Genomic DNA, 18,006 nt, shown 5'->3' on the forward strand with positions numbered 1-18,006 from the left:
GGAGTTTCAAGTGCGTGGCTGCGCCGGACACCGAGAAACCCACCTGTAAATTCTCTCCTTGCATCTGTTTTTCTGCAGTGTTTGGTGCTCCTTGCGTGTTGTTTGATGAAATTCCTCAGAGGAGCAGGACTTGGTGTGGTAGTTGTGTTTGAGGTAATGCGTGAGTAAAGAGGATTGCAAATGAGAAGGATAGGGTGAAGTTTATGAATGGCACTATGTATGGCTATTAGGATATAGAATATAACCTCGACCCCCTCGCCACAACTTTGAAGTTTTGGAGGTTTGGTGCAGCGGCGTCAGGGAACTAGCCACGAATTTTCAAAAGCGCGTTTGAAAAAGATGCCGCTATGTGAGTCCACTTTTGGCCCATAAAAAGGGCACTAAACATAATGCCGGGGCAAGTTAGAATACAAAATAATAACCCTCAACCCTTCAGGGTTTTGTTGTAGTGGCAGGGATTTTGACATGGTGCCACAACAACCTAGGTTCAAATCTTGTTGCCCGTGAAGTTATATGCAGATTTTAAGAAAAAATGGTATGGCTACATGAGTCTAGATTTCTACCTTAAAAAGATTAATCAATAGGTTCGAATCTTGTTGCCCGTGAAGTTATTCGCGGATTTTTTAAAAAAATGGTATGGCTGCATGAGTCTAGATTTCTACCCTAAAAAGATTAATCATCCTGCTGGGGCATGTTAGAGTAAATAAATATAACCTTGAAACTCACCAAAAATCCAGAGTTTTAGTATAGTGGCAGGGAGTTAGGAGCTGCTTTTGGGGAAAAGGAAGTCGTTAAAGAATTTTAAAACTTGGAAAAAAAACTATTAATCCAAAAGTCTTTTCCATCAGAGAAGTGGGCTATTGAGCAACAAATAAATTATTTGACAAAGTCTACAATTGGTTGTCAACTTGACGCCAACCATATCACAATCAATGCTAAATTCATATTTGAGATACTAATAGTAAAATAAATAGTCCTAACTGATTGTTTAACATCCTTTAAACTCTTTTGAGGGGAAAGATTTTTGAACAAGGGAAAGGATGATAAAGTTGTCACAGATGACCATCATGACCTCAATCAATTGTTATACACAAGTAAAACCACATGCCTGATGAAAACGCATCCCTTAAGGCAACGTTACAGAAGGTGCTAGGCATACTAGGCATTTGAGCTAGCGCCCAGATGCCTAGGCGTACACCTATTTTTTAAATTATTTAATGATAATAATTGATAAAAATATGTATTAATTTCATATAAATTTGCAAAAAAGAAGAAGATAGCAATCTTAGATCCAACAATAAACCATGCGTACTTAAATACTAAATAACAAAAATAATAACTATAGAAAGTGCTAAGAGGCCTAGTCGTTGGACTCGACGCCTGGAGCTTAGGAGGTTTTCTTTTACTATTTTTTAATTATAATAATTGATAGTAAATGTCAATGTTATAGAAAGCTTAGATGTCGGACTGATGTTTAGGTGAATTTATTTCTTTATTTAAGTAGTGGTTGATGAGGTTTTGCTGAAGGTCAGAGGAGGTAGAGGAGGTAGTGGAGGTGTTCATATTTGGAGGTTAAAGGAATTTGAAGGAGGTTGGAGGACGTGCAAATTACAACACAAAAAATATGACCAAGGCCTAAAGAGTGCAGTTCACGTAAGCAGACAATGTTCCCCTAAACACTCCTAAAACCTAGGTAGGCAGACTACGTACCGCCCAAGCGCTAGTTAGGCGGCCTGGGTACCGTCTAGGCCTAGGCGTACGTCTAGACGGACTAGGCGGAGGCTTTGTAAAACAGTGCCTTGAGGCTTGAACATGAAATCTAGATCCAAAAAACAAACATAAAATCATGATATGACAAATGATGACTTTTCTTTTGACTTGAAATTTTGGGGGTTTTGACGTTGTAGGAAGGTGTCAATGTGGTTTAACGAGAATTGTGATTTTGAGTAAGAAGGAATTGTGTGCAAGTTTATTTCTTGTATATAGATTTTGGGTAAGGCTTGTAGCATGGCTTTGGATTTTTCGAATTAAAATATCAGGTCTTGAAAAAGTTGGTCATTTTGGTGTTTTGTTGAAGTGTTAGTTATCACTTTGGAGATTTAGTTGCTTTTTTAAAATCGAAGGGTATAGCCGGCAGCTTATGATAGAATTTTGAGAAGTTAAGGAAGTACCAGCTGTTCAATATTAAATTGTTCTATATACTCATAATTATCTGTTATTTAGAAGTTTGATGAGCTCATTTGAAAATAGTGTGCACTAACTTGAAAACAAACTTGAGATAATAAATTAAGAGTCAATTTGTGAACCTCATTTGTCAAAGGAACTGGAGGGGAAAATATCATTTCTGTTTTTGACATGATGGATCAATAATATCATAAGTATCTACTTGCTTTTTTGTTTTGCTGGAGATAGTCTCTTTTGTATTTTGTGTAGATTTCAATCACATTTCACTGACTTATTGATGTTGATCTGAAGCTTACACGACCAAAGTTCCTCGCAACGCAAATATGACAAAGCTTCAAGCTGGTTATCTGTTCCCAGAGGTGAGCGTTCAGTTCCTCTCTTCTTTTTTACTTTTCAGTGGAGATGTTAGGACTTACATATTCCTATAGGAGATTGAGCAAAGAGGTAGAAGGTTTACTGTTGCATGTCGAGGTCCAATGTTCTCCATCAAGTGTTGGAGAATATCAGAAGGCTTACATCTGTTATATATATATACACACACACACACACACACACACACACACACACACATACATACGTATACATATGCATATGTACATACGTATACGTATATATAACCTGGTAAAGATGAATATGAGAAGATTTACATCTGTTATGCACTGGGTTGAAACTTGTACATAAATATAAGTCATATGAATAGTTATGAAATTCTCAAATATGCTCTCCATTGATTGAATTTTAAGTTTTAAATTTCATAAGGCCCCTTTAAACATGTTATGAGATATTTATTCGTTTAAACTTTAAACCATATACTAGGAAAAAAAATCTTATATAGTTACTCCCATCTATTAAGTTATAAACTTTAGAACTTTTTTTTCCATAATTCAAGAAAGAAAAAAGAAAAAGGAAAAAAATGAAAAGCTCCAGACTTCTGACAAATATTTCTCTGTTATTTGGGTAAGTGAATATACATCGCAAAACTTTTTAAGTCCTTGTATCCTTTAATCATATGACGAGTCTATATGATAAATTTTTTTTGAGGATACATCGTTGGTGCATTATATTCGTCATAGGTGGAACTGTGGATGACATATATAGCATGGCATGTTTGGCAAATGGTTATAGTGAATTATAATCCACATATAATCCACTATTGGATGTCTGGCAAGTAGATTATTTTGAATTATAATCCACCAAAAATAACCTTTGGTGGATTAAAATCCATGAGTGACCAAGTAAAAGACAATTATACCTCTATTGATTTCACAAAATCCCGTGCCTGGTTTCATAACTCACCACCAACCCATGTCCTTTTTGGTCATTTCGACAACATAATAGATTATAATCAATCCATTTGCGAAACACTCTATTATAGGAAACATATTACAATCCACCAAATCTATCAGACATTCTGGATTACATTCCACTTGGGTTATAATCCTTTAACCATATGACCAAGTTGATCCAAAGTTCCCAAGCATGTAAAGATTGATTGTGCTCGTAGTCAAAGAAGTTATTCTTTTTGTGATCCATTTGTGGATTATAATCCATTTGCGATCCATGTGAGATTGTGATCCATTTGTGATACATGTGAGATTGTGATCCATTTGTGGACTATGATCCATTTGTGGATTATAACCCAAGTGGATTGTGCCCATAGTTAAAGAAGATAATCTTTTGATTCTTTCATATATAGTAAAGATCGAGGTGAATCATCCGCGAGAACTATGCCAATGTATATCCGGGATGGGAGATTGTGGTAATTGTAAGCGCCTCTCTGTCAGCGTTGTAAACTTATAACATAGAAAGTGAAGACTCTCTCATAACATATCAAGGAAATATAATACATAAAATCTTATGGCTTATCATCATGCAGTATTGATAATGAACTTGAATAACACTAGATCGAAGCATCCTTACTTCTTACAGTCCAATAGGGTATATTCCCAAGCCAGTGGGTTTATGCAAATTTCATATCTAGGTGATTATTATTCGATCTTTAGATTTGATTCAAATTTATAATTCAGATTGGTTAAGTACAAAAGGTTTCACCTACCTGGAGACTCCCAGCTCAACTCAGTTATTGGATGCTATGATAAGATAAATAATGAATAATATCTAAGTAACCCCAAAATTTCAAGCCATTTTCATCTAAATTCTATGCTTCCAAACTTAGTAGAACGTTTTTAAATTGAGAAATTCATAATAACATCAAATGGGAAGAAGTTATTGTGAGATAGTCATTTTCTGATGTGCAACTATGAAAAAGATAATACAAAGTAACTCCTAGTCCTACTGATAAAGTAACATGATAGTAGAAGGGTAGCTGCTATAGAATATGACCTACTAGGAGAAATAACTTTTAAGGCTTATATATAGTATGGTCTAACCTCTGTATTTGATAGAAAGTGTACTTGTCTTATGTAGAAAATGTAGAGGATATGACTAAATTAGGCGAAAGTATCCACAAAACTGTTTGCCATCATTTTGTCATCTTTTGGTTAGGAACTAATCCCTAAATTTCTTTTCATGGTTATAAATACATGTTTGGTTGAAATATGGTTTTTTTTACTCAAAAAGATTTTTTTTAAATATATAAAATAACATGCACTTCCTATGTAATTTCTTAACCTTTAACTAATATCTGAAATCAACGCCTTGGTGTTCTCCAATTCGAGTGAAAATTTTGAAAGATCTTAGAAGTATGATTAGCAAGAAGCGGCAAATGTGGTTTTCACTTGCATTGTACATTAAATTTTATTGTGATAGTCGAGTCGCCATCTGAGTACTTATTGATAACTTTCTCCTATTACGGAGTATGTAATTTTTTGGATATTCTTTTTTATTTCAATAGTCATGTAGTTATAGTTAATTCAGTCTGCAAAATGTAACAAGTTCACCTGTTCTTTATTGACATGCTGTTTTATGTTTTTTAATCTATGGCTTGTTAAACATTTTTGTTCTTGACGATTCTTTTTGTGTTTAAGATCTATTCTTGGAGTCTAAGTGATAGGTTTCATATTGTAAGAATATATGCCAAAAACCATTTTTCTTACATCCTATGGTTTTATTGGAGTCTAGATTGCAAGAAGAAGATCAGCGCACATGTTGAAATATCCTGATGCACAAGTGATCAGCCTTGGTATTGGTGACACTACTGAACCCATTCCTCCAGTTATTGCTTCCGCAATGGCTAAGGTAATCACTTTAACAGTAATTATGTCTAGTTTCCTGCTGCTATTCAGTATTAGGTTGATGTTTAACTTCATTTTGCTGGGTCATTCTAAAGAAAGAATATGAACTCCATTTATTTGACAATATATTTTTATTTAGTTCATTGATGTAATATTTGTTATCTTGTAGTTTCTGACTTAGATGGCTTTAGTTCTTAAAGTTAAAAGTTTCTGTATAACTGTGAACAATAGCTATTGTTGCACCGTTATTCATTAACCCCTTTAATGTCACCATCTTCCAGTTCTGGTCCGTTTATCATTACATTCTTATGTATTTTTTATCTTTCATAAATATGAGTTTATTGATGATAGAAATACTGCAATAAATAGATTAATGAAATAATTCAAGATCCATGTCTTAGGTCTTTTTGAAGCTTGGCAGACAACTGGATTGTTCTGAGAAAATTGTCTCATTGCTAGGCTTGCATTATTTGTGTAGGATTTTTAGCTTTTACGTCAGCCAGGTATTTTGTTTTTCGTTTCCATGAATTGTGCGGGAATGTGCAGCCTCTTTTGTCTATTAAAGGCTTATCACCCTTACAATTTTGGTAAATATTATGGCTATGTGGCTTAATTGTTCTATACAGGAAAAATGGTGGTAATCTCTTTGGTCTTAATATAGTTGTGCAAGGATCTTTGCTTGTGCTCCCTCTAGTTTTCTATCATCGAGTTATGTATTCTGGCGGCCTCAGAAAATTGTTTTTGGTCTGTTTTGCAGAGAGCACAAGGATTATCAACATTTGAGGGTTACAGTGGTTATGGAGCTGAGCAAGGTGAAAAGGTATGTTCTTGTTTTGGATTTCTCAGGGTACTTTTCAAAACTTACCTGAAATGTTAGCGGGAACTCAATTGTATTTTGCTTGACTGGTCTACAATTTCATCATGATCGTCATCACCTGTGTCTTGCTGTAGAAGCTCCGATAAAAGTTTCACAAACTTTTATCATGAACTATCAACAGCATCTGTAGTGCGCATGCTCCAGAAAAAAATTCTGTGAATTTTGTCATTGTCTATCAGCTCAAATGCAACTATTCTTTTTTACATTGTTGTGAAACTTATAAAAACTCTTTTGGACTCTATATTGAAGTTTGTGGGGATTGAGCTTTATGGTTTCATTAGTCTGTAGTAGGATTTACTCTTGTTTGACTACTTGCATCCTGTACTAGTTTGGCACTCATTATCCATTACACTGAAATATCCCCTTTTTTGTTGATGGACATATGAAAATTTGTAAAAAGGGATAATAAATCTATGAACGAAATAGTATTACTAATTTGAAACAAAGGGCTACAAATCTATGAAAAATTCGGACCTTTGCCTATATACACTTGCATCAATGACTTGCAGTTTGTTTATCTAGGTAAACTGCAAAAAAGAGAACTGTTTACTCTTGACTGCATTTCTCATGATCATTAGAAAATACTTCTTACCTCACAATCACTACTACATGAATAACTTCATACCTTGCAAGTCTTTTTATTCAGCAACAAGTTTTACATTCTTTTTTTCCCCTTGAGTATCTTGTATCCTTGAGAGCAGGTCACCGATGTGCAGGTATTCTTGCATTTTTTCCCCATAAGTAAGAAGTAAGGAAAACTCTCCTGATGTTTGATTAGACAAATTTTTAGCCACATTCTTCGAAAAATATATGGTTTCAGGGGCTCATTGTGCATTTTTAACCCTAATGACAATTTTTTTCCATTTCAACCATAACAATAGGAACATGCTGTTATACAATAGTTTGTAGAAGTTTTCATTTCTCGGTTTTTCTTCAAATTGTGGTTAATAGTATTGATTTTATTTAGTAGCTCCTGTGAATACTGTTGTTCTTGCAAAGCAACATTTGCCGGTCCCAATGGTGCTCTGAAAGTTATGTCTGGACACACCTGCTAAATGACTGAGGCTTGTTATCATCCTGGTGGTCAAGGAAATGCATGAAGTTCAAAACTCCGTAGATCTTACTTGTATGTGCCTTGTTTGCTGGTCGTATAGGAGAATATGCTTTAGCCTTGTGCTTGAGTCTAAAATTTGAAACCGCTTTAAAACCAAAAGCTTAGTTGATCTACCAACTGAAGATTATTAGTTGCTGATTTTTTGAGAGGAGCCTTTTTTTGGTTTTTTTTGGGGGGTGGGGGTGAGGATGGGGTCAATGCAATTGATTTGGATTGTGAATTTTGTGATGCGACATATAAGATGCAAATGGACATAGTTAGTCAGGATCTCCCACAAGAACAGGAAAAGCTTCCACTCATGCACAGAATAATATGATCTACTACAAATCGGATGTGTGAGCTTCCTTGGAATATGGACCTAAACAATTCTATATCTAGGTTAAACTGCAACAAGACATTATTTACTTGCTTTATCATTCCTCCGTGTGTCAGTGTTCAACAGTTACGGTCTTACAGAAGTTATGAATGATAAAGCAAAGTTCATAGTAGTATTCAGAAATGATTGAAAATTTGAAGTGTTTTATTCTAATTTAGTCTTTGTTCAGCCTGTCCACAGATTATTATCTTATAACTTGTCATTTTTGCTTGATGCACCTGCCATTAAACTGGCAAAGAAGTTTCTGGTTTTTCTTACCTTGTTGAACCAGGGCTTAGAAGACAAAATAAAAAAAATGTAACTTAGTATTTTGGACCTGTTGCAGATCATTCTTAGACAATAGAGCATGTCATTGGAAAGTTCAAATTAGCGTATGTGTAGCTGGAATGAATGAAGACCTTTATATATTTTTCTTAGTTGTTAGACCTGTGAGGTCGCTTAAATCATTCAGTTTAAACAGTTCGAATGCTACCAAATAAACTGCCTTGTTCACTTGTTTCGTTACATTCTGATTTGTCAACGTCTCAAACTGTCAATGACTGATTACAGTTTTAACTCATTCAGATATTTGCTTTTTACAATATTATCACTGGATTAGGAATGTGACGTAGCTATCACTGATTGTTTAGTTTTAAGTAGGTGCATGATTCTCCAGGAGTAATCATTTTATCTGTATGTTGTGTATTCTCCTTATTTTTTTTCATATACGAAAATCTGTTTTACTAGTTGGATGTGGTCACCTTAGCTTAGTCAGATATTTCCAGGAGTATATGTTAACATGCCTTGTTTTCCCTTTGAACCTCATATATTGATTGTTGACCATGCTTCATATGATTATATGCTTAAAGTTTCATAAACTGTATATTATTTTTATTTTTATTTTATTTTTTTTGAGAGAGACTTATCTTTATTGTCTCTGCACTAGTTTTTGATCTCAGGATTCCTTGTTCTTTGATTTGTGGTTCAGAGACTTAGAGCTGCAATTGCATCGACATATTATGATGGACTTGGTATTGAAGAAACTGATATATTTGTCTCAGACGGAGCAAAATGTGATATTTCACGTCTTCAGGTTGTCCTGTCTTCAAGTTTGTTATTTCACTTCTTAATGTATAAAAACTAGAATGGAGAATTTTGCTAGCTAACAACTATGGTTAAGATGACCGGACAAAAATTGCTTATCAATATTTATACTTACTAGTTTTTTCATGTGTGGAAATGCAGAAAATTTTTAAATTAAGATAATTTGGACTTTGAATGACTCCTTTACTTAACTTGACTCAGCTGTTCTCTATTTTGTGCAGCTTCTTTTTGGTGCCAATGTGACAACAGCAGTGCAAGATCCATCATATCCTGTGAGTTGATTTCTCTTAGTTTACGTTAACTTTTAGAAGTTGTCTGACAACTACGTGACCTAACTATATCGATACCATTTTATCCATTTTACTTTGGTTGGTATCTTAGTTTTTATTTTAGCCCTGCAAAAGGAAAAATATTTCCATTCTATAGATCAACTTTGTCGTAGAGAACGGTTTTATGCTCTAAATTATGTTTTCTATATTATTAGCATTATCATTGTTGCTACATGGAGATTCTTGATAGGATTGTTGTTCTAATGATATCCTGATTTAAGATGTGTTTTTCTGATAAACTGTAAGCTTATTTTATTTGCAGGCATATGTAGATTCAAGTGTTATTATGGGGCAAACTGGCATATTCAAGAAGGATATAGAAAAATATGGGAACATAGAGTACATGAGATGCACACCCGAGAATGGTTTCTTTCCTGATTTATCCACTGTTAAAAGAACAGATGTAATCTTCTTTTGTTCACCAAACAATCCAACTGGCGCAGCAGCTTCTAGAGAGCAGTTGACACGATTGGTTCAGTTTGCTAAGGACAATGGATCTATCATAGTTTATGACTCAGCATATGCTATGTACATATCAGATGACAGTCCACGATCTATCTTTGAAATTCCCGGAGCAAAAGAGGTGAGCTGAAAAAATATTTCCTGTTCTTTCTTTCTAAGTATTGCATGTTCATTTAGGGATTTGGCTCCTATACACTGCCAAAAAGCACTAGAGAGAACATCACTTTTAATTAGAACCATCTGTTATTTAGTGGGCGACTATGTTACCTGGTTACTTCTATCTGAAGCCGTACCTGACACGCACCCGTACGTGCACCCTCATGCACATCCAAACTTCTTGGACACTTCTCGAATTTATGCATACGTTTATTCAGGCGCGTATTCAATTGTACGATAGATGTTTTAATTTAAAACACCAGTCAAACACTTCTTGAACGTACATCCTACCACTTCATATCTAGTTCTTGAAAATCGTTGGACATGGGTCAAGTTTGTTTCAGCTCATACCCCCATTAAGAACTATAATTTCAAAGGGTCATTTGGATATCTAACTCAGAAACGAGCTGTTTTCCAATTTATAATCTACATTAATAGAAACATAAAATGTTCTGTGAATTTTAACTCTTATAACTTGTGATGAATATTGATCTTATGTAAATTATTAATTTTAATGCGTACACACACACATGTAGTATGTATATATAGATAGCCATGTAATATATCTTACCTTCTACAAAATTTTTTGTCCTGTACCAGTACCCATACCCATACCCGTTTCCATGCAACGTAGGTGGACGATTATGATTTATTTGAAAATCTAATAACTTACCATATTTCCTGTGTAGTGCACTCGTTCCCATTTTTCACTCGAAATGAGTAACTAGAGAAATAGAAGACTGTCACTAAACTAGTGGTGTGGTTTAAAGTGTTTTATTTAATATAAATTCTTACATGGTAATAGTTTCTTTTGTCATCGTATCTAATTAATTACTAATTCTTAACATTTCAGTGAATCTTATAATTATCAGAATTTATGCATTGTTCATTTGTTATGTGTCAACCAAACAGAGTTCTAAGCTGAAAAAAAATAGTTGATTATACTTGTGCCATTTACAGTATAAAGCTGCACTGAACTTATTTTGCTTCCAAATCTTTGAAACTACTCCTGTTTGGGCCATAGTTAAGTACTATAATCTCGACTGGAAGGAGTTTAAAGATGTAGTAAGTTTCAAATTAAAAAAAAAACTATTTCTGTTGGAACTGTGTCAATATTGCTCCAATATGATAGTATTAACCATTTGTCCTTGATAATTTCCTTATTAGCCATTTTTAACTTAGAAATCATCCAAATATATTTGATATAAAATCATACATTACTTGAAATCTATTACTTCCCTTCTTATACAATTTCTCATCCAAACCTTATGATAACTTGTTCTTTTCTTCATAGTCAAGCCCTTATTTTTTTTTAACATAACCTTTTACACCCTTCAGTTCAATCGTCCATTACGCTGTATACTTACTATAAAGGTTATATCTTTAACATTTAAAGGGGTAATACTTGAACTGCTGTGTGTGTCCAAAGTCAATCCTCTGCATTGTTTTTTGGGAGCCAAGGAAAATTCGCTAGATCAGTCATGTATCAAAAATGAGGTCTTGTCCAGCCACTCCCGACCACAGGGGAACGAGATACCAAGTCTAAGACTCTAAGCCCTCCCACCACAGGAGGCACACGCAAGTAAGGGGAGCCCACCACCACATATTCGTTCTCAAGTATGAGGGGCTCCAACTCCATTCCAATACCAACTATAGGGGGCCCAAATCCCACCCCAAATACCAAGCCTGGTCGAATTAGCCAAGTAAAACTCTCGGAGCAACTGGTCCCCCTATTGCCGCCCAATGCCCCTGTAAGTAGCACGAGCAAAGCAATGATCATTTGATGAATATTGAGGACAGGGGTAACATAGACTTGCGGGTATGCTTTGCAATATCCTGAACAACTTGGCCACCTGCACCTTGCCACGGAAAAGGGACCACCTGCACCTTTGCATATTCTGACCAGCTAGACTTGCTAGGATTTTTTGGATATAGCATTAAATGTTGAGTTTCCTTCACAAACTAGAATGTCTGTAAACAATATTGCAGTTATTTCTGTCATCTAATCCCTCCGTCGAGCTGCTTTTAATTCAGCCAAGTAGTGTTAAGTTGACCTACATCTGCTCTGCAGAACTGCTTTCTAATTCAGCCAGATAATGTTAAGTGGACTGGCATCTGCTCCTCAAAGCTGCTTTTAATTCAGCCAGATAGTGTTACGTTGACTTACATCTGCTCAGTCCATGTATTGATTGAGCAACTCTTGACCACTGTTGACCTGTAGCCCAGCGTGAATATTAAAAAAAAGAAAGTCATTAAAGTTGTTAGTGGAAAAAATAGTGTCAATGATCTAACATTATCCACTTGCCGAAGTGGACTCCCTCTAGATGTTTGTCTTTTCTTAGTCTGAGATAACATCCAATTATATCTCCACCAATATAGGAAAAATACTTGTATTTTCAATATAAAGGCATATCGTTGTTGATATCATAAAACACATGAAATTTTTTGAAGATGTCAACCCCTGATATACTGTCTAATTATCGAAGAATATCAAGCTTTTGTTAATCAATCTGTTCCAAAGCTTTTGTACTATTTTAGAAACATATGTAACCCTATCGAGCATTGTTCTTCTCAATGCTTTCAAAGTTTCTTGCCTCACTGCGCCCCATGCGCCTTGTGATGCGGGCGGTGTCGAAGCGCCGTGCATCTAACGCGGCAGCGCTTTTGCGCCTCGCAAGCATCATGACTTTGCACAGGGTGCATGTAGTACATGGGCTTGTGTATTTTTGTTCGTTAACATTTCAATCAAGTATTTATACTTGATAACCCATATCCCAAAAAGCAAAATAAATCTATTACACCTTTTTAATAGCCTTCAATTTGAGGACCCTAACTAATCCTCCTTTGCTATTTGATTTTGCTTGTATATTAGTCTTGATTTGACATTTGATTTGAAAATTTATGAACTTTGGATGTGTTAGCATTAAAAATTACCTTATATTGTGATTTGGTAGTAAGATACTATATATCCTGACTCATTTTTTATGTGAATTCCTAAAAATGTTCTTTCATGCTTGGTTATCTATCTTGAAAAATTATGTGTGCGGTGTGCACCTTGCATCACTCAGGCGCGTGCATCGCGTTGCGCTTTGCGCTTTGCGCATGTGCGTGTAAAGATACTTTGTACCTCACATCGCGTCTCGTGCATTAACAACACTGGTTCTTCTTCAGGTTGCAGTTGAGACAGCATCTTTTTTGAAATATGCTGGCTTTACTGGTGTTCGACTAGGTTGGACAGTGATTCCTAAGGAACTGCTGTTCTCTGATGGATCTCCTGTTGCCAAGGACTTCAATCTCATAGTTTGCACCGGCTCTAATGGTGCATCTAATATTTCTCAAGCTGGGGGTCTAGCTTGTCTTTCTTCAGAGGGTCTCAAGGTTAGGCTAACTTTAAGATATCCTGCAACTTACGTGCAAGCAAAGCACACATCTTGATCACTGCTCAATCTTTATTTTGTGCAGGCCATGACCGACGTTGTCAATTTCTACAAAGAGAACACTCAGATAATTGTCGACACGTTCGCTTCTCTCGGGTTCAATGCGTATGGTGGGCTAAATGCTCCTTATGTGTGGGTTCGTTTTCCGGGTAAGAGCTCTTGGGATGTGTTTGCCGAGATTCTCGAAAAGACTCACCTCGTCACAACACCAGGCAGCGGGTTCGGACCTGGTGGTGAAGGGTTCGTTAGAGTTAGCGCCTTTGGTCACCGGGAGAATGTCGTTGAAGCCTGTAAAAGATTACAGCAGCTCTACAGGTGAGCAAGTTCCATATGTCCTCCTATGTTTCCTCTCTTGATGTTGTTGAAAAGTATCAGTTTTGATGTATATATGTTAGGCTAGGTGAGCTTCTACTGGCCATTTCTCTTGTGAGAATAGAAATTAATGGACATTTCTCTTATGAGAATAGAAATGGACATTTCTCTTGTGAGAATAGAAATGGACGTACCGTGAGAAGAATTTTTTTCCAAGGGATACTGTTTATTTATGGGTCTACATCAGAGTTTTGTGCCTTCGTATTCTTCTACGTTAGATGTGTGTTGTCTACTTTGTGTTTGGCATTTCTCATAGAACTATAAACTAGTTTGCACCCCGTGCAAGGCACGACCTCTTTTTTTTTTTTTTAATTTCTGCTACAGTGAGTATTTTTTAAACGTAACAGTAAATTTTTGTGATGCTACGGCAATTTTTTTAACTGGTACAGTATCTCGCCTGCGCTACTGTAATGATATCACAGTAGTTTTTGTGAACGCTAAAGTATTTTTTAAATGCTGCAGTATCTCGTCTGTGCTACAGGAGTAACACTACAGTCACCTGTTCTTGAGCACGGTTATATTGATACAGTAACTTATATCGATACAGTAATTTACTGTAGTATGAATAGTGAATCTATGGATCCTCCTGTGAGCACAGAGGAGTAGATATATGGGTGGAAATGTACATGAGGTGATGGTTTATTTTACCTACCTCACAACTCCCAACCCTTAGAATACATAACCCCTGACTATGCATTGGTTCTTTATGTAAATTTAGCAACCGCCGTGGTCCACAAGCCTCGATCACCCACGACTCCCTTGGAAGACCGAGCTCTCTCTCGCACGCGTGCCCAGACGCGCTTCACTTCCCAAAATTTCATAACAAAAAAAGTTTAGTTTTATCTTAGTCCCACTCTAATTAAACCTTGTTTAATATTTTATATAAGATTAGAATATGCCTTATTTTTAGGAAAAATTTGCAAAATAGTCCGTTTTTGCTAATTATTTAGCAAAATAGACCGTTTTGCTAAATAATTAGCAAAATAGACATCTTTTAAAAAAAAAGAGGTCGATTTTGAAAAACAAGGGCCAGAAAACATACGTGACTACGTGACTACTAGTCCCGTATGTTTAAAGCCAACTTAATCACGGATTAGTGACTCAGAAAACATACGGGACTACTAGTAGTCCCGTATGTTTCCTGAGTTCATCACAATGTTTTGTGAAATTTTCTGAGTTCACTAATCCGTGATTTAAACATACGAGACTACTAGTCCCGTATGTTTTCTGAGCTGTTTTGCAAAATAGACATCTTTTTGGTCTGTTGGCCAAAAAGAAGTCTATTTTGCTAAATAATTAGCAAAAACATACTATTTTGCAAATTTCCCCTTATTTTTATTGCGTGTATGACATTTATAACCCCTCGTGTCTGGTGCATGTTAGATTCCCATACTTCTCAAGAAAACAGATGATTTCCTAAATAAAGAAGGGGAAAAAAATTCAGCTATGATAATATTTCCATTATTTTTTTATGAGTGAATTTTTGCGGTTTTCCAAAGCCAAAAGATGTTTTAGGAATTTTAAAATAAACATTGCTAAAGGGACCCAAAATATGAGACTATTGGAAGAGGACATGTGAGATGTCTCTCTCCTATTGCATAATGAGCTGGCAGCTTATTATGCAATAGGGAGGGGACACCTCACATGTCCCCTTCATTGGTCTCATATTTTGGATCCTGAAAGATTTTTTTTTTTTCAAAATTGTTACCCTCGTACACGAAAAACCATGGAGATCCTACTGTCACACGTGTCCATGTCACGTGCCCATCAAGCTCTTTCGTGCAAGCCCACGTGCACCCGCATCTGGGTTAATATTCTTCGATCCTTCATAGTTTCAGCGTGCATTTTCGCTCGCAATTTTCATACATTCGCACGTTATATACATGCAGGTGTTTCTTCGGTCACAATTTTTTGTTGTTTATTTTTTGTTCTAATTATACTTTTGTGCGCGATATGCATAAAGTATCATTTGTTAATTCTCTACATCTTTCTTAAAAATTCATCGTTCACGAAGCCATGAATACAAAAAATAGTGAAGTGACTACTGCATTATTTTTTATTTGTCTTAACATACTAATCACTGTATCCTCGTTTTCTAATTTGCGCATAAAGAAAAATTATAAGCATTAACCACGTATAAATTCTTAGTTATTAGTGACTTGTTAATTGTTGCATGCTTTCTCTTGTGCTTTTTCTTCTCCAGTTCCTAATAATATATATGGTTAGGGTACGTTCATGCAAATTAATGTCCACGTATATATATATATATACTAACTATACATAACTCTACCTTCAACTATATATATATTAATTAAATAACTTTATTATATATTATCCTTCGTCTCCTTTCCATTTTAACCCCTAGACTTGTGGTTGTGAGGGGGTTTTAAATAAAAGCCCACAAAGCACCACCTACTCAAGAGTCAAGACTATACGATCTCCTTCAACTCTCCCTCGTCCTTCTCCTTGATCTCCCACAACCAATGCCTACCTCCATGGCAATATTCTTGTTTGGATCGACCGTCATGGCCGAGACCGATGGCGATTCCGTCCCGTATCGCGTAGAAGGAAGATTAGTACCTCCGTCGAGGCGCGACTAGTTGGCGACATGGTGCTATCCTGAATGAGCTATTTCTTTCGATCTCCTCCGTCGTCTCGTCCTCCTGATAATCTCTCTCATGGCATCTTCTTGACCTTGTAAGACCTTTTCTTGACCTTGTAAGACCCCGGTCCTCGGTTGTCATCGTTGTCCCTTGCTCTCTTATCGACGGAGAGCGGGAACCCTGCATGCCTCCCTTCTCCACCACCTCTTGCCTTCCCTTCTTGTCTATCCCTCTTGAGCTATATATATGCCAAATTTGCAACTTACACCCCCCCACCCCAATGTTGTAATTTGTTCATTGATTTATATATATTCTTGTTCTGTTTTGGTGATGGCTAAATTTTGGTCTTTATCGTAACCATACGAGTGTTCTTGCTATAGTCAGCATTTTTCAAAGTGCTTCATTTATTGTACTATTGAATTGATTGATTGCATTAATTTCTCAAAATATCATTTGAGAATAAACCAGGGTGCACTTAATTAATAATATGTGTCCTAAAACATGTACTGCATAGGATTAAGTGAACATGATCCTTGCGAGTATCTTTTGGGGTTTGAGTTAATTAAGCGAATTGATGCATGTGAAATTAAGAAGTGTAATATGCTAATAAACTAAAAAATTATTATGTACCATCTTTTCATAATATTTTCATGTGACTATGTTAACTCAACTAATAATTAATGTAGATTTTAACATAAACGGGTGAGAGAATAAGATTCGTGTAGCCAATCTCAAAAATATCGAATTGTTGTTATTATTGCGGTACACAGGGACCCTAAACCATAGGACGACCCTAAACCATAGGACCCAAGGGGGGACAGGTGAGGTGTCAACCCCTGGGTGCATGATCTACTGTTTATGAACAGTAGATCATGCACCCAGGGGTTAACACCTCACAATTAATATTGCATTAGACCTCAGTTGCCCTAACCTTGCATGCATGACAAGCGAATAAAGAATGAAAGTTCTGTAGCTCCTCCAAAAAATGAAAGAATGAAAAGGGTAGAAGGCTTGGACCCATGCATAGAACATCTTTTGACCAAGAAGGGAAACTATACTGTTGCATTGAAAATATTACAGTTCATATCCTGGTCTCCTCGCTCAAATTATTGGGCTGCACGTTACCTACAAAAAAAAAGTGTGAATGATGATAGATGATGAAACTTTTTTCAAGAATATATTTATTATATGAGGGAGAAAGTTTAATGTCAGACACATTTGCTCTCTAAAGTTACTCAATTTAGTTATTTTGTTGTGTGTCTTTGAGGCTACAAGCAACAAATGGGATGTTTTTCAACTAGGAGAAAATGAAGGACATATATAAGTGCTTATCAAACTTATATTAATTAATTTACGAGTGACGGTGGTATGGTAAGTGTTAGATTTAGATTGTACCATAACTGTCTACTAAGTAATCAACGATTGATATTAGAAGTAGTGGTCTCTCAACTATATTTTTTTATAGTGAAGAGGATCCAAATCCAAATTTAATATAAGAAAAATGGAAAATTAATTAGCGCTCTCTTACCTTCTTAAATCAGGGGATAAAGGACCCCCACCCTACACCCCTCAACCCGGGAAAAAACCCCTTATCCGCCCCCCACCCCCATATGAAACTCTAGCATATTATGATTAATATAGGCCTTCTCTTCTGAGGGGGACCCTATTGCTTTTCTTGGCAAAGTATAGAATTGAATCCAAACAAAAGTCCCCAAAAAACATGAATTGTTGCTCCCCACATGGTCCATTTCCTAGGGCTTCAAACCCTAATGAATTGTGATAGTATCTTGACATTCATGCCTCCTCTTTACAAGGCCCA

The 18,006-nt window shown here is 36.0% G+C and overlaps 1 protein-coding gene across 1 annotated transcript; it reads left to right on the plus strand.

Annotated features, from left to right (window-relative positions):
* On the plus strand, nucleotides 3-13,860 carry LOC109831448 (probable LL-diaminopimelate aminotransferase, chloroplastic; the record flags this gene model as incomplete). The annotated part of the gene is made up of 9 exons (XM_020398768.1): nucleotides 3-45; nucleotides 2,476-2,543; nucleotides 5,266-5,382; nucleotides 6,136-6,198; nucleotides 8,713-8,817; nucleotides 9,050-9,100; nucleotides 9,420-9,740; nucleotides 12,947-13,153; nucleotides 13,238-13,860. Coding segments are annotated over 9 exons (1,269 nt in total), but the record flags the coding sequence as incomplete, so codon positions are not given.

Source organism: Asparagus officinalis, chromosome 2 (assembly GCF_001876935.1).
Source record: "Asparagus officinalis chromosome 2, Aspof.V1, whole genome shotgun sequence".
In the NCBI taxonomy this organism is placed as follows: Eukaryota; Viridiplantae; Streptophyta; class Magnoliopsida; order Asparagales; family Asparagaceae; genus Asparagus; species Asparagus officinalis.